The sequence below is a fragment of the Pristiophorus japonicus genome, chromosome 15 (assembly GCF_044704955.1).
Source record: "Pristiophorus japonicus isolate sPriJap1 chromosome 15, sPriJap1.hap1, whole genome shotgun sequence".
NCBI lineage: Eukaryota > Metazoa > Chordata > Chondrichthyes > Pristiophoridae > Pristiophorus > Pristiophorus japonicus.
The window spans coordinates 69501044-69522943 of record NC_091991.1 but is presented as its reverse complement, the minus strand read 5'-3'; the positions used below and the strand labels follow the sequence as shown (position 1 = coordinate 69522943).

General features: G+C 47.0%; 1 protein-coding gene across 4 annotated transcripts in view; it reads left to right on the top strand.

Annotated features, from left to right (window-relative positions):
* aass (aminoadipate-semialdehyde synthase) overlaps positions 1–21900 on the top strand; it is a 108235-nt gene that overhangs the window by 83883 nt on the left and 2452 nt on the right. For all 4 annotated transcript variants that reach the window (XM_070900577.1, XM_070900574.1, XM_070900576.1 and 1 more), the window contains 3 exons: positions 2480–2595; positions 3423–3511; positions 17427–17603. In XM_070900577.1, the coding sequence (XP_070756678.1) occupies positions 2480–2595; positions 3423–3511; positions 17427–17603 (382 nt within the window). The remainder of the gene's footprint in view (positions 1–2479; positions 2596–3422; positions 3512–17426; positions 17604–21900) is intronic.

Here is a 21900-nt window from a genome sequence, read left to right as displayed (position 1 = left end):
GGGGTCTGCACTAGTGATTTGGAGGGGGAGAGTCTGCACCAGTGATTGGGGGGGGTCTGCACCAGTGATTGGGGGGGGGGGTCTGCACCAGCGATTGGGGGGGGGGGTCTGCACTAGTGATTTGGAGGGGGAGGGTCTGCACCAGTGATTGGGGGGTGGGGGGGTCTGCACCAGTGATTGGGGGGGGGGGGTCTGCACCAGTGATTGGGGGGGGGGTCTGCACCAGTGATTGGGGGGGTCTGCACCAGCGATTGGGGGGGGTCTGCACCAGTGATTGGGGGGGGGCAGGGTCTGCACCAGTGATTGGGGGGGTCTGCACTAGTGATTTGGGGGGGGGGGAGGGTCTGCACCAGTGATTGGGGGGTGGGGGGGTCTGCACCAGTGATTGGGGGGTGGGAGGGTCTGCACCAGTGATTGGGGGGGAGGTCTGCACCAGCGTTGTGGGGATTCTGCACCAGCGGTGTGGGGGGGTCTGCACCAGCGGTGTGGGGGGGGTCTGCACCAGCGGTGTGGGGGGGTCTGCACCAGCGGTGTGGGGGGGGTCTGCACCAGCGATTTGGGGGGGGGTCTGCACCAGCGATTGGGGGGTGGGGGCGTCTGCACCAGCGATTGGGGGGTGGGTCTGCACCAGTGATTTGGGGGGGTGGGTCTGCACCAGCGGTGTGGGGGGGTCTGCACCAGCGATTGGGGGGGGGGGGGTCTGCACCAGCGATTGGGGGGGGTGTCTGCACCAGCGATTGGGGGGGGGGGGGGGTCTGCACCAGTAATGTGGGGGGGGGGGTGGAGGGTGGGAGTCTGTACCAATGATGGGGGAGGGGGCTGCACCAATAATGGGGGGAGGGGCGGGGTGGTTCTGCACCAGTGATTGGGGGCGAAGGGGTCTGTACCAATGATGGGGGGAGGGGTTCTGCATCAGTTGTGTGGGCCTGTCTTTTCTCTCGGGTTGGCCGGATCATCATTTCTTCTCGGCCGAAATCGCATCAGATCCTTAGTGAGGGGGATCCTTCGACCGCCCATTACTTGGGCTTACGACCATGGCTGTTTTTTCCGGTGTTGTGGGCATTTGCATTTTTTGGGTAGCGGCCCATGCCATTCAAGTTGCAGTTTGGGTACCCGCCCCGGGAGGGGTGAGATGCTTTGCCACATTACAAGTGGGCCAACGAAGGGTCGTTGACCTGAAACGTTAACTCTGTTTTTCTTTCCACAGCCTGACCCGCTGAGATTTCCAGCATTTTCTGCTTTTATTTCAGATTCCAGCATCCCCATAGTATTTTGCTTTTACAAGTGGGCCAGCTGTGTGCCGTTGCACACCAGCCACCACACGGGCTTGACAGAGCTAGGTCTTGGTCCAGTGGCAAGGATTAATCAAGACGACTGGAGACCAGCTCTGCTGCACGGACCTAGTGCACACACATATTGCAGTGTGGGCTGGCCCGTGCTGCCCCGGGCCCTCGCCTCTTTTGGGCCCCGAACTTGCACCTCTGGATGTATACCTGAAATATTTACGTGTCTTTTCTCCTTTCAGATTCCCATTGTCCTGCTGTGTATTTTCCAGCGTTTTCTTTTTTGATTTCTCTGTTAATTTGCTCAGCATTTTATAACGCTATGTTCTGAGTAAGTTAAATGCCCAGATACTTTTTTTATTCATTCATGGGATGTGGTCGTTGCTGGCAAGGCTGGCATTTATTGCCCGTCCCTAATTGCCCTATATACTACACGAATATACATTTTGTTGGGATTCCCTTGAAGGTTCTCCCAATTGGCCACCATTACTCCGATGGAAATCCTTGATGCACCACATAAAGGGGGTTTCCGCCGATTGGAACTCGCCTCCCCCGGCCCCCATCCCACCCAGAGGAAATTTCTGCCGTCTTGTGTTTGAACCTGGTGTTCACGGTGATCATCAGATAGATTGATGCTGGTGAGGATAAAGGGGATAGAGTGCTACTTGGGGGTGAGGGAGAGAGCGGGGGCAGAATTATCAATGGACTTCCCCTATTTTCATTTATTACTTCTTTCAAATGCAAATGCAACTTGGCTGGAGAACTATTTACCAAAAAGCAACTCCCAGCCTTGTTTGCAAATGGCTATTGAGGGGAGGGACTGGGGTTGTGACAGTCCCAGTGTCAGTATTCTCTTGTGCCACAACATCTGTATAATCTCCTCCAGCCCTATTTCAGCTTGCTCTTGTATGTAGTAAAACAACACCTTTTACTTGTGTATAATCTTTCATTGAAAATAACAAAGGTGGGAACTTCATCTTGTGTTGAAACAAATTCAAATAGGATTGCCCAGCCAGCAATGACTTGCTTAATTTATAAAAAATATAAAAGTATATCACTGAAGCATGAGAGTAGAAAGTAGCCCCTTTGTGCCTCTCCCTCCCTCCTTCCCCTCCCCCATGCCTCTGTTCCTAAGCTCCCCACTCTTTAATCTGGTTATTCCCTAATCGGGCTATTTGAAACTTCTGTTTGTGCAGAGAGAGCTGATGTGCAATCTGGTGGGAATTGCACCATCCAGCAGCTTCCAAAGTCTCCAAGAAGCCGTCTATGATAAGATTGGAAGAGATGACAATAGAATGAGTACTCTGACATGGTGAGACAATCTTTGTTTTTTTTCCTGCAATTCCTCTCTCAAAGGTCACTCGCACTGTCCTCGTTTCCGGAATTGGAGAGATGGCAGAGTTCTCAGTCAGTGCCACTGTTCACAGTGATCTGTCAAGATGGACTGACTCAATCATAATGAGCTGAACAATGTGTATATTCTTCCCCTCCTGAGCCCGACCTCTTCGCGTTTGCATGGCAGTCTATCCAGCAGTCTGGCTGAGGACTCGGGTATACAAATTGGTGGGCAGTGGGCATTCCTGAGATTCAAACTCCCTACCTTTAGGGCTGTTTGGAGAAAGGAGAGTTGTCCAGTACTTATCAGATTTGTGCAACCAAGTGACCCTGGTGGGAGAAACCTTTATAACTGAAAAATATGTTTCTAATAAGCTTTATTAAGACAGGAGCCAGATGTGCCATTTTAAAGTACTATGTACTAAAACAATGTCTTTGTGCATTGGCTGAGGGAGCAGGATGGTAATCTCTCTTTTGGTCTCTGCCCGTGCTGTTATACAAACTATTGGGTATAATTTCCGCGGGCGTTTTCTGTTTCTCTTGGGTTTCCACTGAATTTATGTTGGGGAGATTGGGAGATTCAGAATTCTACCTGCATGTTGAATCAGTGAAGCCAGCTTAACTATCCCTCTGATTTCTCTCTCTCTTTGTCTCAGAGAAAGAGAACATCTTGTTGAATCACTCCAAGGCATAGCTTGTCTGTGTTCTAACTTTTTACACCTTTTTTAAAAAGACTGTTTTAATTGACTCATTTTGTGAAATACCTCTATTGCTTGGAATTACCTTTATTTCCTTTCAATGAAGGCTTGGGCTGTTTGAAGATGAACCAGTTCAGAAAAAACAGAGCCTTGTGGATTCTTTTGCGAAGCACATAGAGCCCAAACTTGCCTATGGTAAGAAGAGCACTACAATTTCTCATACTGTAACTTTACTGAATTCAGCTACTATATGTTTTAATGTTTTAAAAATGAATTGAAAGCAAGAGAGAAAAAATGAAAAGACTTACACAATTGAAATACTTTGCTTTTAAAAAGTTCCAACTGAAATTTCAGCTAATTTGAAGCCCTGGGCATCTAGAAACAGCTTGGGACATGATTTATGAGCAGGCCAAGTTGGAAGCGTTAGCTGCTGGGGCTGACTCTGTTCCGGTATCTCATTAAATAATCAGCGAGTAATGTCATCCGAGATTAGCTTATTTTTTTTTAAGGAATGTAGCGTAAAGAATTATTTTCAGTTCTTGGAGGGAGAACTTCGGTATCTTCCCGTTTGGAGCGCCGACTTTAGAAATCCTGAAAAATTTGTGCCAGGCGCTAATGATTCTCAGCTTCCACAAAATTGGCTTTAGTGCTTCAGGAAGGAAATTGAACGCTAAATCAAGTGCTACCACTTCCCTTGGAGCGCTAAAGCCGGCAGGAGAGGCAGTAGCGGTGCGGCCCTGCCCAATGTCCCGAGCAGCTCTGCCGGGATCCGAGGCTCCTTCCCTCCCTTAAAGGGAAGGTTCATCGCTGCAGGCTCTGACAGTAGCCATGAACTGCCACGATCAACCCCAAGTACTCCAGCAAAGTGCAGGGATGATCGATCATGGCCCGAGAAAATCATCAAAAATGAACAGTGGGCATAACGGAAAAAATATTCTCCTCCGCGGTCATCATCCCCTTTAAACAGCATGCCCGAAGCGCTCAGTCTCTCGAACAACGCCTCCTGCAGCTGTCGTCGTCGCCCAGCGATGCTGCAGGGGACACAACTGAAGTTCGAGTCCGGGGTGCTACCGGGGCAATGTGCAGGACGATGCTGTCACGATCTCCGGGCACAAGAGATCGTGGCGCTAGGAGTTACCGCTGGCGCAAACCTCCAGGGGAATTTAGCAGGCCTCGGTACTTGTGCCGCGACCGGTCAGTAAGTTGTTAGCGCCCTGTTATCGCCCCCCAGAGGTGAAAACGGGAGAGGCAAAGGAAGCCAATTTCTTCCCCTTGGTGTTTTATATTGAGGATGAATATTAAGAAAAGAAGAATTTTCATTTATGTAGCATCTTTCATGAACTTAGGACATCCCAAAGTACGTCACAACCACTAAAGTGCTTTTGAAGTGTAGTCCCTGTTGTAATGTAGGAAACATGAAACTTTTCATTGGGCTCTGCTTTGAGCTCTCTTCCAGTTCCCCTTTTCAAATTGGACAATCTAAATCTGCAGTTGATGGGAGGGAGAAAATGGTCACTACTTTAGAGATGAGACATGTAGTAAGGAAAAAAAACTAAGTAATGAAATAAAATGCTATAATAATAATTAAAACCATCGTGCTGGAAATCTGAATGTTGGAAATATACAATGGATGAGTCAGTATATAAAAACAAAGATTTTCTTTCAGATGCTGATTAACCCATTAACCCATTAATGCATTAACAGCATTTCCGGTTTTTAATTAAAATTGTATTACATCCAGTTGGTGGATTGTAGGTACTTTGCAGCTTGGAGATTTTTCTCTTCCACTGCACTTGCAAACACAGGACAGTGTAGTGATTGATTTATAGCATAGAATGGATTTAAGCCAATAGCAAACTGGCATTGTGTGTGTTAAAAGGATTGGCCCATTTTGGGTTGAATGGGCTGAGAACTCCTCCTTGTTTGGGTGACCATCTGTGCCATTCCTTATGCAACATGAACAGGATTGAATCAGTTCCGCAATCAAGCTCTCAACACTAAAATTCTTTCTTTTTCCACCCAGTAAACATTGTTGAAGGGACCCTGAGTTTTTTTGACACTGCATGTCCGGACATGCATTGCAATGCCCAATTCCACTCTGACTTTTCTTGGTAAAATTCCTTTAATAATCACAAAGTTAAGACTTGTGTACCAATGAACAAATAATAATGCCAGCAGCAGTAATTGTTAGACATCCATAATGTCAGCTACAAAGGCCAGATTGCAGAAGATATGTAATCCACTTTCCTCCTCCTCTTGCCTTGGTTAGAGGAAAGAAAATGTATACAAAGCATTGACAGACTAGAAGGCCACTGTATCACCTCGATAACTTAAAAGGCTTCATGAGTTTCCCCATCCATTGGACCTTGAATTCTTTTTTTACTAGATCCCTAGACACTTTGAAGAATGTGGAGTTCTCCTGGGTTTCCTGGCCATCATTCCGACCTCAACCAGCACTACATGAAACAGATTATCCGACCGTTCATTGGTTTGTGGTGCTCACTGTGGCAGTGATTGCATTTCATAGAATCATAGGGCCCAAGTTTCCACACGATAAAAAACGGGCGCCCCTCCGAGCTGGGCGCCTGTTTTTCGCGCCGAAAACGGCGACGGAAAAAAAACGCGCGATTCTGGAGCGCCCTGCAGCTCCATGTCTAATTGGTGCGGCGCCCAGGGGGTGGAGCTTACCACTCGCACCGATTTTGTAAGTGGGAGGGGGCGGGTACCATTTAAATTAGTTTTTTTTCCTGCGGCAACCCTGCGCGTGTGCATTGGAGCCTTCGCGCATGCGCAGTATGAAGGAAACATTGGCACTTGGCCATTTTTGTAGTTCTTTGTAGCTGTTTAATTTTTGAAAATTTTTTAATAAAAGCACATTGCCATCAGCACATCAGCACTGAGGCTTCTTGCAGCAGTGAGAAGACTGCAGAAAGTTGAGGCAGCCGTTTCCCTCCCCGCGGGAACAAACGGCTTCCTCCTCCTTTCCCCCCCCTCCCCCCCCCCCCCCCCCAGGCGGGAACGAACGGCTGCTTCAATTCTCCCTGGCTGAAGCACTTTCACACAGGTAGGAAGATGGTTTATTTAATCTTTTCTTTGCTTATAAATGTTTATTCAGGTTGGATTTATTTGTATAAGGATTTATTATAGAATTTAATGACTTCCCTTCCCCCCCCCCCCCCACCTCGTTCTGGACGCCTAATTTGTAACCTGCGGCCTGATTTTTTAATGTGTAGACCAGGTTTTTTCAGTTCTACAAAAATCTTCACTTGCTCCATTCTAAGTTAGTTTGGAGTACGTTTTCACTGTGGAAACTTTGAAATCGGGCGTCAGTGGCCGGACACGCCCCCTTTTGAAGAAAAAATTCTGTTCCAAAGTGAAACTGTTCTAACTGACTAGAACTGCAGAAAAAAAAATGTGGAGAATTGCGATTTCTAAGATAGTCCGTTCTCCACCAGTTGCTCCTAAAAAATCAGGTGCAAATCATGTGGAAACTTGGGCCCATAGAATCTTACAGCACAGAAGGAGGCTATGCCTGTGCCGGCTCTCTGAAAAAGCTATCCAATTAGTCTCATACTCTGCTTTTTCCCCATTGCTCTGCAAATTGTTCCTTTTCAAGTATATATCGAATTCCCTTTTCAATATTACTATTGAATCTGCTAGTGCATTCCAGACCATAGTAACACTATGCTGCATCAAAAAAATCCTCCCCATCTCCACCTTGGTTGTTTTGCCAAGTATCTTGAAGTTGTGATTTTTGTTTAAAAATAATGGACGCATCTCTACTGGGACAGATAACTAGTTACCAGCATACCTGTTTTAGTGATGTTGCTAAGAAGTAACAAATTGGCTCCATAAAATAATGGCCCAGAAACCGCAATAATTTCTACGCAAGTACCTGATGGTCCCAAAGCTTCGGCGATTTGAGGTCCTGGGGCTCTCCGCGAAGGCCAGTGTAGGGGCTCACGTATCCCTGGATAGAACAGGTTTCGCATGGATCTCAGGTTGGGCCAGCTCATGTGATCCCAATCAGAGTAGGGGGATTCCCATTCATACATGTGTGAGTTCCATATGTACAACACTGGAGTGGGGAGGTCTCTGTGTACAAAATCATAAACCTATTCTTTATAACTGCATTTGCAATCCTGTTAGAAACAGCTCCCCTCCCTAATTCAGTAGTGCTTTGGGAGTCCTTCATTTGTATGAGTGTGTATTGTGCCTAAATTACTTTCAAAACACAGCATTTATGAGAAGCAAATGTATGGGCTCAATTTTCCCCCAAGCCATTTTTTTTTGTCGTACTTACAGTTACACCTGTTTTTTTGGGGCCCAACTACGGCAAGAAAAATTCATCTAACTTTCCCCATTTGAATTGTTCATTTTGGCGCCGCCTGGCCTGTCCTTTAGCTTTGGGGGTGGAGCCTAAGATCTGTGCCAAAAAGATTGGGTTGCCAGGGTAACAAGGGACATACTGCGGGCTGAGGCTGGAAAGCGAAACATACAACACATTCAGGCCAGCTCACAACAACCGGTACAAACACCGCACACATTGTAGCAGCATTCCATTTTGCCAAAAGTTTATCCTCCTGCCCCCCCTTCCCGATGCCGCTCCGAATCCTCCCCCCCCCCCCCCCACCCTCTCCTGCTGCTGTCCAGGCTGTGGAACTGCATCTGCTGCACTGATTCTCTTACTTGCACCGATTTTGGTAACTGCCCAGAAGGTTTTTCCACAGCGGTCACATACACCGTCCTAAGAAAAATTGGAGTAAATTGGAGCTGGCCAAACTTGCTTAAATGGCTAGAATTGGTATATGTGGCAGGTTATGCCCCCAATGAGGTAAAAAAAAAATCGTAGCCTAAAAAAACCCTACCTAAGCTAGCGTAGAAACGTTGAGGAAACTTGGAGATTTTAATTTACTACAAAAAAAAACAGTGCAAATAATTGGGAAAAATTGAGCCCTTAGCACTAAACATTGCTAATCTGTCTTTACTCTTTGCTACGGGAGGGGAGGGGGGAACATACCTTCAGTCTAAAAACGGGCTGATAGAACACTACATGTGCAAAAATATTTCTCTGAGATTATACCAAGATTTGCAGGGTTTTTATGCAGCTAGGGATAATTTTGTGAGGTTTGCTTATATTCTAATTAGTTTGTTTTTTTTGCTTCTATAATCTACCAAAACAGCCATGCCACTAAACGCCCCGACCGGCACTTGATTAAAGGCCATCGTTCTTGGACAGATCTCAGTAAACGAGCCAGCATTCCTTGTTATCCTTTATCTAAAATATATCTAACTGACTTCTGTACTGAAATGTCGATCAGTTTTTTAATTGCTATAAAAGATATGAAATACTGAATGGTTAACATCATATTTCAAGCATGTTAATAGAGATTGGATAATTTTGATAGATGAATGCAAGTACAAGTTCATAGATTCATATAGCACATTCAGCCCATCAAGTGCGCCAGCTCTTTCGAAGAGCAATCCAGTTAGTCCCACTCTTTTCCCCATATCCTGGCAATTCTCCTTTGGTATGAAGTGTTGTGAGGGACTGAGAGCTGGCAAAACACAGCTGGAGATGGTAGAAATGTTTCAATGATAGTGAAGGATACCATCTTGCATCAGTAATTGTGGGGAACCAAGTGTTTAATGAGAATAAGGAACTTAAAGTAATTAATATTAATAAAGAGAAATTAATGAGACTAAAAGCCGAACATTTCCCTGGACCTAATGGCCTACACCCTAGGGTTTTAAAAGAAGTGGCTGCATTGGTTTTGATCTTGCAGAATTCCCTAGATTCTAGAATAGTCCCATGGATCGGAAGGAAGCAAATGTAACCCCACTGTTCAAGAAAGAGGATGAGAGAAAACAGAGAATTCTCAGCCAGTTATGCTGACATCAGTAGAAGGGAAAATGTGAGAATCTGTTATTAAGGATGTGTTAACAGGACTTGGAAAATCACAATATGGTTAGACAAAGTCGATATGGATTTATGAAATGGAAATCATGTTTGGCAAATCTATTGGGAGTTTGTTGAGGGTATAACTAGCAGGGTAGATAAGGGGGAACCAGTGGATGTAATATATTTGGATTTTCAGAAAGCATTCGATGAGGTGCCATACAAGAGGTTGTTACACAAGATTAGGGCTCATGGGATTGGAGGTAATATATTAGCATGGATTGAGGATTGGTTAACAGACAGAAAACTGAGAGTAGAAATAAACTGGTTATTTTCAGGTTTCAGGGAATGATGCAAGGATCAGTGCTTGGGCCTCAGCTGTTTACAATCTATATCAATGATTTAGTTGAGGGGACAGTGTAATGTATCCAAGTTTGCTGATGATACAAAATTAGGTGGGCAAGTAAGCTGTCAGGAGGACATAAAGAGGCTGCAAAGCGATATAGAAGGGTTAAGTGATTGGGCAAGAAGGTGGCAGATGGAATAATTTGTGGGGAAGTGCAAAATTATCCACTTTGGTAGGAAGCAAGAAAAAGCAGAATATTTTTTAAAAGGTGAGAAACTCATAAATGTTGGTATGCAGAAGGATTTTGGGGATCTTTGTACACGAATCACAGAATGTTAACATGCAGGTACAGAAAGCAATTGGGAAGGCAAAATGGTATGTTAACCTTTATTGCAAGGGGGTTGGAGTATAAGAGTAAGGAAGTCTTGCTGCAATTATATAGGGCTTTAGTGATACTACATCTGGATTACTATATACAGTTTTGGTATCCTTACCTAAGGAAGGATATACTTTCCTTGGTGGGAGTGTAACAAAAGTCCACCAGATTGATTCCTGGGCTTAGATATGAGGAGAGTTTGAGTAGAATTAGTCTATATTCTCTGGAGTTTAGAAGAATGAGATATGATTGTTATGTATGGAGAAAGAGTCAGACTGAACACTGAGCTCAAAGTAAAATGTGACCGTAGTCTTTTATTGCAGGTCTCCAGGATGCCTCTCCAACATAGAAACATAGAAAATAGGTGCAGGAGTTGGCCATTCAGCCCTTCTAGCCTGCACCGCCATTCAATGAGTTCATGGCTGAACATGCAACTTCAGTACCCCCTTCCTGCTTTCTCGCCATACCCCTTGATCCCCTAGTAGTAACGACTTCATCTAACTCCCTTTTGAATATATTTAGTGAATTGGCCTCAACTACTTTCTGTGGTAGAAAATTCCACAGGTTCACCACTCTCTGGGTGAAGAAGTTTCTCCTCATCTCGGTCCTAAATGGCTTACCCCTTATCCTTAGACTGTGACCCCTGGTTCTGGACTTCCCCAACATTGGGAACATTCTTCCTGCATCTAACCTGTCTAAACCCATCAGTATTTTAAATGTTTCTATGAGGTCCCCTCTCATTCTTCTGAACTCCAGTGAATACAAGCCCAGTTGATCCAGTCTTTCTTGATAGGTCAGTCCCACCATCCCGGGAATCAGTCTGGTGAATCTTCGCTGCACTCCCTCAATAGCAAGAATGTCCTTCCTCAAGTTAGGAGACCAAAACTGTACACAATACTCCAGGTGTGGCCTCACCAAGGCCCTGTACAACTGTAGCACACCTCCCTGCCCCTGTACTCAAATCCCCTCGCTATGAAGGCCAACATGCCATTTGCTTTCTTAACCGCCTGCTGTACCTGCATGCCAACCTTCAATGACTGATGTACCATGACACCCAGGTCTCGCTGCACCTCCCCTTTTCCTAATCTGTCACCATTCAGATAATAGTCTGTCTCTCTGTTTTTACCACCAAAGTGGATAACCTCACATTTATCCACATTATACTTCATCTGCCATGCATTTGCCCACTCACCTAACCTATCCAAGTCACTCTGCAGCCTCATAGCATCCTCCTCGCAGCTCACACTGCCACCCAACTTAGTGTCATCCGCAAATTTGGAGATACTACATTTAATCCCCTCGTCTAAATCATTAATGCACAGTGTAAACAGCTGGGGCCCCAGCAAAGAACCTTGCGGTACCAGTTCTCAATCCACGTCAGCACACTACCCCCAATCCCATGTGCTTTAACTTTGCACATTAATCTCTTGTGTGAGACCTTGTCGAAAGCCTTCTGAAAGTCCAAATATACCACATCAACTGGTTCTCCCTTGTCCACTTTACTAGAAACATCCTCAAAAAATTCCAGAAGATTTGTCAAGCATGATTTCCCTTTCACAAATCCATGCTGACTTGGACCTATCATGTCACCTTTTTCCAAATGCGCTGCTATGACATCCTTAATAATTGATTCCATCATTTTACCCACTACTGATGTCAGCTGACCGGTCTATAATTCCCTGTTTTCTCTCTCCCTCCTTTTTTAAAAAGTGGGGTTACATTGGCTACCCTCCACTCGATAGGAACTGATCCAGAGTCAATGGAATGTTGGAAAATGACTGTCAATGCATCCGCTATTTCCAAGGCCACCTCCTTAAGTACTCTGGGATGCAGTCCATCAGGCCCTGGGGATTTATCGGCCTACAATCCCATCAATTTCCCCAACACAATTTCCCGACTAATAAAGATTTCCCTCAGTTCCTCCTCCTTACTAGACCCTCTGACCCCTTTTATATCCGGAAGGTTGTTTGTGTCCTCCTTAGTGAAAACCGAACCAAAGTACTTGTTCAATTGGTCTGCCATTTCTTTGTTCCCTGTTATGACTTCCCCTGATTCTAACTGCAGGGGACCTACGTTTGTCTTTACTAACCTTTTTCTCTTTACATATCTATAGAAACTTTTGCAATCCGCCTTAATATTCCTTGCAAGCTTCCTCTCGTACTCCATTTTCCCTGCCCTAATCAAACCCTTTGTCCTCCTCTGCTGAGTTCTAAATTTCTCCCAGTCCCCGGGTTCACTGCTATTTCTGGCCAATTTGTATGCCACTTCCTTGGCTTTAATACTATCCCTGATTTCGCTTGATAGCCACGGTTGAGCCACCTTCCCTTTTTTATTTTTACGCCAGACAGGAATGTACAATTGTTGTAGTTCATCCATGCGGTCTCTAAATATCTGCATTGCCTATCCACAGTCAACCCCTTAAGTATCATTCGCCAATCTATCCTAGCCAATTCACGCCTCATACCTTCAAAGTTACCCTTCTTTAAGTTCTGGACCATGGTCTCTGAATTAACTGTTTCATTCTCCATCCTAATGCAGAATTCCACCAATGAGAACCTCTGAGGCCTCCTTGAATACCTGTGCTCCCAAGGGATTATGGGATCCCTTGGGACTCCAGAGAATGAGCCCTCTGGTGGCTGTACAGAATATATACAAGTTTACATATATAACAATACTCCCCTCCGCCCCCGCCCCCAAAGTCAATAGTATAACTCTTTACAATGTGAGTCGATCTGGGGCCCTTCTTGCCCTGGTTGACCGTCTCGGTGTGAAAGCTGGTATTGGTGAGTCAATTGTTGGGCCCTCGCTGGGCTGCTGTGCAGCTGGTCTTGCTGGGCTGCCTGGTGTGGTGGGTCCTGCTGGGTTGCTGTGGATTATGGGTTCTGCTTCGTGGCCAACCGCGGTGTCGGCTGCCACTGGTGTGTATGTTGGGGGGGGTCAAAGAAGGTAGGTTCCAAAGTGGGTTGCTCAAGGTAGTCTGTGAATCTGAGTTTGATTTGGTCCAAGTGTTTCCGGTGAATGAGTCCATTTGAAAGTTTGACCCAGAACACCCTGCTCCCCTCTTTGGCCATGACAGTACCGGGAAGCCGCTTGGGACCTTGTCCATAATTCAATACAAATACAGGATCATTGATTTCAATCTCGCGTGATACATTTGCGCTATCATGGTATGTACTTTATTGAAGCCACCTGCTCTCTACCTGTTCATATAGATCAGGGTGAACTAATGAGAGCCTTGTCTTAAGTGCTCTTTTCGTGAGCAGTTCAGTGGGTGGGATCCCTGTGAGCGAATCGGGTCTCATGCGGTAGCTAAGCAGGACTCGGGATAGGCGAGTCTGCAGTGAGCCTTCCGTTACCCTCTTCAAGCACTGCTTGATGGTTTGCACTGCTCTCTCTGCCTGACCATTGGACACTGGTTTAAACGGGGCAGATGTGACATGTTTAATCCCGTTGCGGGTCATGAATTCTTTGAGCTCAGCACTGGTGAAACATGGCCCGTTGTCGCTCACCAGGACGTCAGGTAGGCCGTGTGTGGCAAACATGGCCGCAGGCTTTCAGTAGTGGCAGCGGACGTGCTAGCTGACATTATATGACATTCAATCCAATTGGAGTACACATCTACAACCACAAGGAACATTTTACCCAAGAACGGGCCTGCATAGTCGACATGTACCCTAGACCACGGTTTGGAGGGCCAAGACCATAAACTTAGCGGCGCCTCCCTAGGTGCATTGCTTAACTGCGAGCATGTATTACATCTGTGCATGTGAGATCTGGCTATTTCTTTCATCATTATGATGCCTGGGTGGGTACTGTGGAGGTCACTGATGAAGGTGTCTCTGCCTTTCTTGGGAACCACTATGCGATTTCTCCACAGAAGGCAGTCTGCCTGTATCGACATTTCAGCTTTGCGCCGCTGGAACAGCTTTATCTCTTCCTGCATTTCCACTGGGACACTGGACCAGCTCCCGTGAAGCACACAGCTTTTAACTAGAGACAATAAGGGGTCCTGGCTCGTCCAGGTTTTGACTGCCAGGCAGTGACGGTTGATTACTCACTCTCAAATGCTTCCAATAACCATGGCTATATCTGCTGGCTGTGCCATTTCCATCCCCGTGGTGGGCTATGACAGCCTACTGAGAGCATCGGCGCAGTTTTCTGTGCCTGGCCTGTAGTGGATGGCGTAGTTGTATGCGGACAACGTGAGCACCCATCTCTGGATGCGGGCCGATGCATTAGTATTTATCCCCTTACTCTTGGGAAAACAGGGATTTAAGTGGCTTATGGTCGGTTTCCAAATCTAATTTTAGCCCAAACAGATATTGATGCATTTTCTTTACCCCATAGACACACGTTAACGCTTCTTTTTTAATCGGGCTGTAGGCTCTCTCAGCCTTAGACAGACTCCTGGATGCATAAGCAACCAGTTGCAATTTCCCAAAATCATTAGCTTGTTGCAATACACGCCCGACGCCATACGACGACGCATCACATGCTAGTACCAAACGCTTACATGGATCATACAACACAAGCAATTTGTTTGAGCATAACAGATTTCTAGCTTTTACAAAGATATTTTCTTCGCTTTTTCCCCATACCCATTCATCCCCTTTACGCAGTAAGATGTGCAGTGGTTCTAACAGTGTGCTGTGACCCGGTAAGAAGTTACCAAAGTAGTTCAGGAGTCCTAGAAATGACCGCAGTTCCGTCACGTTCTGTGGCCTCCGTGCGTGCTCGATTGCCTCCGCCTTCGAGTCAGTGGGCCTGATGCCGTCCGCCGCGATCCTCCTCCCCAGGAACTCCACTTCAGGTGCCAGAAAAGTGCACTTCGAGCATTTTAACCTGATCCCCACATGGTTGAGTCGACTAAGGACCACCTCCAGATTCTGCAGATACTCGACTGTGTCCCGAGCTGTGACCAAGATGTCGCCCTGGAAGACCACAGTGCGCGGGACCGACTTCAGTAAGCTTTCCATGTTTCTCTGGAATATCGCCGCCGCTGATCGAATTCCAAACAGGTACCTGTTATAAACGAAGAGACCTTTGTTCGTGTTGATGCAGGTGAGGCCCTTCGATGATTCCTCCAGTTCCTGCGCCATGTAGGCTGAAGTCAAATCCAGCTTCGTGAACGTCTTTCCTCCCGCCAGAGTTGCAACGAGGTCGTCGGCCTTTGGTTGTGGGTATTGGTCCTTCAGGGAGAAACGATTGATAATTTGTAATCGCCACAGATTCTGACGGTGCCGTCTCCCTTGAGGACTGGGACAATAGGACTGGCCCACTCGCTGAACTCGATCGGCGAAATGATGCCCTCTCTTTGCAGCTGGTCTAGCTCGATCTTCACCCTTTCTTTCATCATGTACCCTACTGCTCTCGCCTTGTGATGGGTAGGTCGCCCCCCCGGAATTAGGTGGATCTGCACTTTTGCTCCTTGGAATTTCCCGATGCCTGGTTCGAACAGCGAAAGGAACTTGCTTAACACATGGGCATACGAAGTGTCATCAGCAGTAGATAGCGCTCGCACGTCGTCCCAGTTCCAGCATATCTTTCCCAGCCAGCTCCTGCTGAGCAGCATGGAACCATCGCCCGGTACCACCCAAAGTGGTAGCTTGTGCATTGCTCCATCGTAGGAGACCTTTATGGTAGCACTGCCGATTACTGGAATTTGTGTAGGTTCTTAGTTTTGTGTGAATGGGAGTTAAGACTGGCCTTGAGGCCTTGCTGCACCACAATTTCTTAAGTCTTTTTGCCCATGATGGACTGGTTCATGCCCATGTCCAGCTCCTTTGACACGGGGAGTCCATTTAGTTCAACATTCAGCATTATCGGGGGACAATTTGTGCTGAATGTGTGCACCCCACATGATCTGGGCTCTGGTTTGTCATGATCCTCCGTGGATCTGTCCTCCTCTGCAACATGGTGGTTTGCAGGTTTAACAGGATTTGCAGCTCGCCTGTACATACGTTGGAGGTGTCCCATTGTTCCACAGCCCTTGCAAATGTACCCTTTGAAGTGGCATGAATGGAAATGATGATCACCCTCGCAGCGCCAACAAGGTGTTAATGGCCTTGCATTCATCACCCTTGATGGTGGACTCTGAGACATCTGCAGATGTGCAGCTGCAGGCATGTGTGACCTGCCCTGTACGTTATGATTTGAAAACATCACTTTGTTCACAATACTGGTAGCAGTACTTGTGTGCTGAGAAATTTGCTTGGTATTGTCACTGGTGGCAATGAGCGCCTTGGCTATCACTATGGCTTTACTCAAGGTTGGGGTCTCTACAGTCAAAAGTTTGCGAAGTATGGTTTCGTGGCCAATGCCAAGTACGATAAAGTCTCTGAGAATGTCCTGCAAGGCGTCTTAGCTTAGCGACATAACTCTCCACTTCCTGGCCTTCAGACCTCTTGTAGGTGTAGAACCGGTAGCTCGCCATCAGAATGCTTTTCTTTGCGTTCAAATGCTCCCGGACCAGTGTACACAAATCATTGTACGATTTCTCTGTGGGTTTCGCTGGAGTAAGCAGATTTTCCTGAGGCCATACGTTGGTGCCCCACAGACAGTGAGGAGGATCGCCCTTCGTTTGGCAGCGAAGTATTGGTTGGGTTGCTCCACAAAGGTTTCCCAATCATTTCCCTCCGAGAATTTCTCCAGGATGCCCACTGTTCTCTGCATCTTTGGGTTTGATATCTGTATCTCGTCGCCAGTTGTTATGTATGGAGAAGGAGTCAGACTGAACACTGTGAGCTCAAAGTAAAGTGTGACCTTAGTCTTTTATTGCAGGTCTCCAGAGTGCCTCTCCAAGCTGAAGCCTCCTTCAATACCTGTGCTCCCAAGGGATTATGGGATCCCTTGGGACTCCAGGGGATGAGTCCTCTAGTGGCTGTTCAGAGGATATACAAGTTTACATATATAACCGTGATCTCATTGAAACTTAGAAAATTCTTAGCGGACTTGACAGGGTAGATGCTGAGAGGCTGATCCCCTGGCTGGAAAGTCTCGAACTAGGGGTCATAGCTTCAGGATAAGGGGTTGGCCATTTAGGGCTGCGCTGAGAAATTTCTTCACTGAGGATTGTGAATCTTTGGAATTCTATACCATAGAGGGCTGTGGATGCTCAGTCGATGAGTCTATTAAAGATCGAGATTGATAGATTTTTGGGCACTAAGGGAATTGAGGGCTATGAGGGTAGGGTGGGAAAATGGAGTTGATGTAGAAGTTCAGCCATGATATTGAATGATGGAGCAGGCTAGATGGGCTGTATGGTATACTGCTGCTCCTATTTCTTGGAGGTTTACTGCTGTACTGGAGTGATCTGTCCATCCACATTGAATGCATAGACTAATATGCATGATACTGATTTTCAACATGCAACATGTGTAGATCAGTAGAAGTGGAGCAGTGGCCCTACATCTTCAGTAAGCACCAGGATAACGGATTGTACTTCAAATAATACTACTGATCCCTGATTGTGTTATTTTCTCTCTTTCAGCTCCTGGTGAAAGAGATCTGGTTGTCTTGCGGAATGATGTTGGTATTAGACACCCCTCGGGTCAACTGGAAACTAAGCACGATAGTTTGGTGGTCTATGGTGATGTTGGTGGTTTCTCAGCAATGGCAAAAACTGTTGGCTACCCTTGTGCTATTGGTGCCGAGATGGTTTTAGATGGTAAATATCCTTTTTACTACTTCAGATTATTTTGTGAGAATCTCAAGTTTTTCTGTATTAAAAGGAATTCTGCATACATTTGCTTCTGTGGCAGTGCTGAATAAAGTGGGAGGAATCCAGGATCCTTATGAAAAGTGGTAAAAGGAATCCACAGATCCCAGTCAAATTGGCACTGAACTAGGGACAATGATCCAAAAGCAAAATACGGCAGATGCTGGAATCTGAAATAAAAACAGAAAATGTTGGTAATCTCAGCAGGTCAGGCAACATCTGTGGAGAGAAGCAGAGATAACGTTTCAGGTCGATGACCTTTCAGAACAGTTCTGACGAAGGGTCATCGACCTGAAACATTAACTCTGTTTTTCGCTCCACAGATATTGCCTGACCCGCTGAGATTACCAGCATTTTCTGTTTTTATATTGGGGACAATGATGTGTCAGCTTGGCTCTTAGAAGGTTGTGGATGCCAGGATTTAAGGACATCACCTGGGTTGACTCTTCAGTGCAGTACTGAGGGAGTGTTGCATTGTTGGAGGTGCCATCTTTCAGCTGGGAAGCTAAACTAAGATGCCTGCCCATTCAGGTAGATGGAAAGATTCCATCGCACTATTTTCTTGGTGTTCTGGGAAATGTTCCTCCCTCAACCAGCACCACAAGAACAGATTAACTGGTCACGTGTCTCATTTGCTGCTTGTGAGTCCTTGCTGTGTACAAATTGGCTCCAGTATTGACATCAGAACAATGGTTACATTACCAATTTATTTGCTAGGATTGTGAGAAAAAAAAAACTGCCGATGCAGATGCCATTAATGATCAGCATTCGTTTTAATGAAAAGTTATCTGCGCATAAAACCTGTTCTGACGCAATGAAAAAGTCTATTTATTAATAATAAACTAATCTTAAGTACTGTGCCATGTGCACACCATGATTCACAAACGATGGGTACTTTGTTTCAGTTCTGGACATGCTCCCATTTCAGGAAATATATATTTGGTTAACATGGAAAAATTATACAAGCTGAAATGATACCAGAACTGAGAGGTTATAACTATCAGGAAAGGCTGAGCAGCCTGGGGCTCTTCTCTCTAGAAAAGAGCAGGCTGAGGGATGACCTGAAAAAGGTCTTTCAAATTATGAAGGGGTTTGATGAAGTAGACATAGAGAAAATATTTCCACTTGTGGGGGAATCCAAAACAAGGGGTCTTAGATATAAAATAATTACTAATAAATCCAATAAGGAATTCAGGAGAAACGTCTTCACCCAGAGAGTGGTTTGAATGTGGAATTTGCTACCATGTGGAGCAGTTAAGGTGAATAGCACAGACTCATTTAAGGGGAAGCAAGATGAACAGATAAGGGAGAAAGGAATAGAAGGTTATGCTGATAGAATTAGGGGAAGTAGGCTCGTGTGGAGCATCAACACTGGCATAGACCTGACTGACTGGCTGGCCTGTTTGTGTGTTGTAATTCGATGTCAAAAGTGTTTTGTTTTTTTAAAAATAGCAGTAAGATTCATTCAGTTTGCAAGTGCGGTTGGTGGGCGTGTTAACCCTGTGGTTATCAGACACGAGATGCAAATATGCTTCAATCTTTCTTGTCTATTGATCTGTGATTTTTCTATGGGACTATTTGTACTGGTTTTTTACGTCCTTCTGCGCATGCGTCTGTTGAGACTCTGCCCCCGATGCCACCCGTCCGAGCTGGAACTGAACCTGGGGAGAGGGGTGGAGGAGGGAGAGCGGTGGGTGGGGGTATAGAGAAGAGAGAGAGCGCGGGGGAGAATAGAGAAGGGAGAGAGCGGGGGTGGGGGTGGAGGAGTAGAGGAGAGAGAGAGAGAGAGAGAGAGAGAGAGAGAGAGAGGGGGAGAGGAGAGAGAGCGGGGTGGGTGGGGATAGAGGAGAGAGAGCGGGGTGGGTGGGGATAGAGGAGAGAGAGCGGGGTGGGGGGAGTGGAATAGAGAGCGAGGTGGGGGGAGTGGAAGAAGAGAGAGGAGAGAGCGAGCGTGGGGGAGTGGAAGAAGAGAGAGGAGAGAGCAAGCGTGGGGGAGTGGAAGGGAGAGAGAGAGAGCAGGGGTGGGGGAGTGTGGGTGGGTGGGAGAGAGAGGGAGCGTGGGGGGCTGGGAGAGAAAGCGTGGGGTGGTCTGAACTTAAGGAAAGATAACTTTGATGGTATGAGGTGCGAATTGGCTAGATTAGACTGGCAAATGATACTTAAAGGGTTGACGGTGGATAAGCAATGGCAAACCTTTGAAGATCATATGGACGAACTTCAGCAATTGTACCTCCCTGTCTGGAGTAAAAATAAAACGGGGAAGGTGGCTCAACCGTGGCTACCAAAGGAAATTAAAGATGGTGTTAATTCCAAGGAAGAGGTATATAAATTAGCTAGAAAGAGCAGCAAACCGGAGGACTCGGAGAATTTTAGAATTCAGCAGAGGAGGACAAAGGGTTTAATTAGGAGGGGGAAAATAGAGTACGAGAGGAAGCTTGCGGAAACATAAAAACTGACTGCAAAAGCTTCTATAGATATGTGAAGAGGAAAAGATTAGTGAACACAAACGTAGGTCCCTTGCAGTAGGATTCAGGTGAATTTATCATGGGGAACAAAGAAATGGCAGACCAATTGAACACGGTTCTGTCTTCACAAAGGAAGACACAAATAACCTTCCGGATGTACTAGGGGACCGAGGGTCTAGTGAGAAGGAGGAACTGAAGGATATCCTTATTAGGCAAGAAATTATGTTTGGGAAATTGACGGAATTAAAGGCCGATAAATCCCCAGGGCCTGATAGTCTACATCCCAGTGTACTTAAGGGAGTGGCCAAGAAATAGTGGATGCATTAGTGATCATTTTCCAACAGTCTATCAACTCTGGATCAGCTCCTTTGGACTGGAGGGTTGCTAAAGTAACACCACTTTTTAAAAAAGGAGGAAGAGAGAAAACGGGTAATTATAGACTGGTTAGCCTGACATCGGTGATGGGGAAAATGTTGGAATCAATCATTAAGGAAGAAATAGCAGCGCATTTGGAGAGCAGTGATAGGATTGGTCCAAGTCAGCATGGATTTATGAAAGGGAAATCATGCCTGACAAATCTTCTGGAATTTTTTGAGGATGTAACTACTGGAGTGGACAAGGGAGAACCAGTGGATGTCGTGTATTTGGACTTTCAAAAGGCTTTTGACAAGGTCCCACACAGGAGATTGGTGTGCAAAATCAAAGCACATGGTATTGGGGGTAATGTACTGACGTGGATAGAGAACTGGTTGGCAGACAGGAAGCAGAGAGTCGGGATTTACGGGTCCTTTTCAGAATGGTAGGCAGTGACTAGTGGAGTACCGCCGGGCTCAGTGCTGGGACCCCAGCTCTTTACAATATATATTAATGATTTAGATGATGGAATTGAGTGTAATATCTCCAAGTTTGCAGATGACACTAAACTTGGTGGCGGTGTGAGGAGGACACTAAGAGGCTGCAGGGTGATTTGGACAGGTTAGGTGAGTGGGGAGGAGGGGGGAGTGGAGGAGAGCATGGATGGAGGAAGAGAGTGTGTGGATGGAGGAAGAGGGAGGGAGAGAGAGAGAGAGAGAGAGAGAGAGAGAGAGAGAGAGAGATGGGTGTGGGGGGGGGGGGGGGGAGAGAGAGATGGGTGTGGGGGGGGGGAGAGAGATGGGTGTGGGGGGGGGGGGAGAGAGATGGGTGTGGGGGGGGGGGAGAGAGATGGGTGTGGGGGGGGGGGGAGAGAGATGGGTGTGGGGGGGGGAGAGAGAGATGGGTATGGGGGGGGAGTGAGAGAGTGGGTGGGAGGGGGAAGAGAGAGAGTGGGTGGGGGGGGGGAGGAGAGAGTGGGTGGGGGGGGGGGAGGAGAGAGTGGGTGGGGGGGGGGAGGAGAGAGTGGGTGGGGGGGGGGGAGGAGAGAGTGGGTGGGGGGGGGGGAGGAAGAGAGTGGTTCGCTAGAGTGGGGGGGGGGAGGAGAGAGTGGGTGGGGGGGGGGGAGGAGAGAGTGGGTGGGGGGGGGGGAGGAGAGAGTGGGTGGGGGGGGGGGAGGAGAGAGTGGTGGGGGGGGGGAGGAGAGAGTGGGTGGGGGGGGGGGAGGAGAGAGTGGGTGGGGGGGGGAGGAGAGAGTGGGTGGGGGGGGGGGAGGAGAGAGTGGGTGGGGGGGGGGAGGAGAGAGTGGGTGGGGGGGGGGGAGGAGAGAGTGGGTGGGAGGGGGGGGGAGAGAGGGGGGGGGAGAGGGGGGGGGGGAGAGGGGGGGGGGAGAGGGGGTGGGGGGGAGGGGAGAGGTGGGGGGTGGGGGG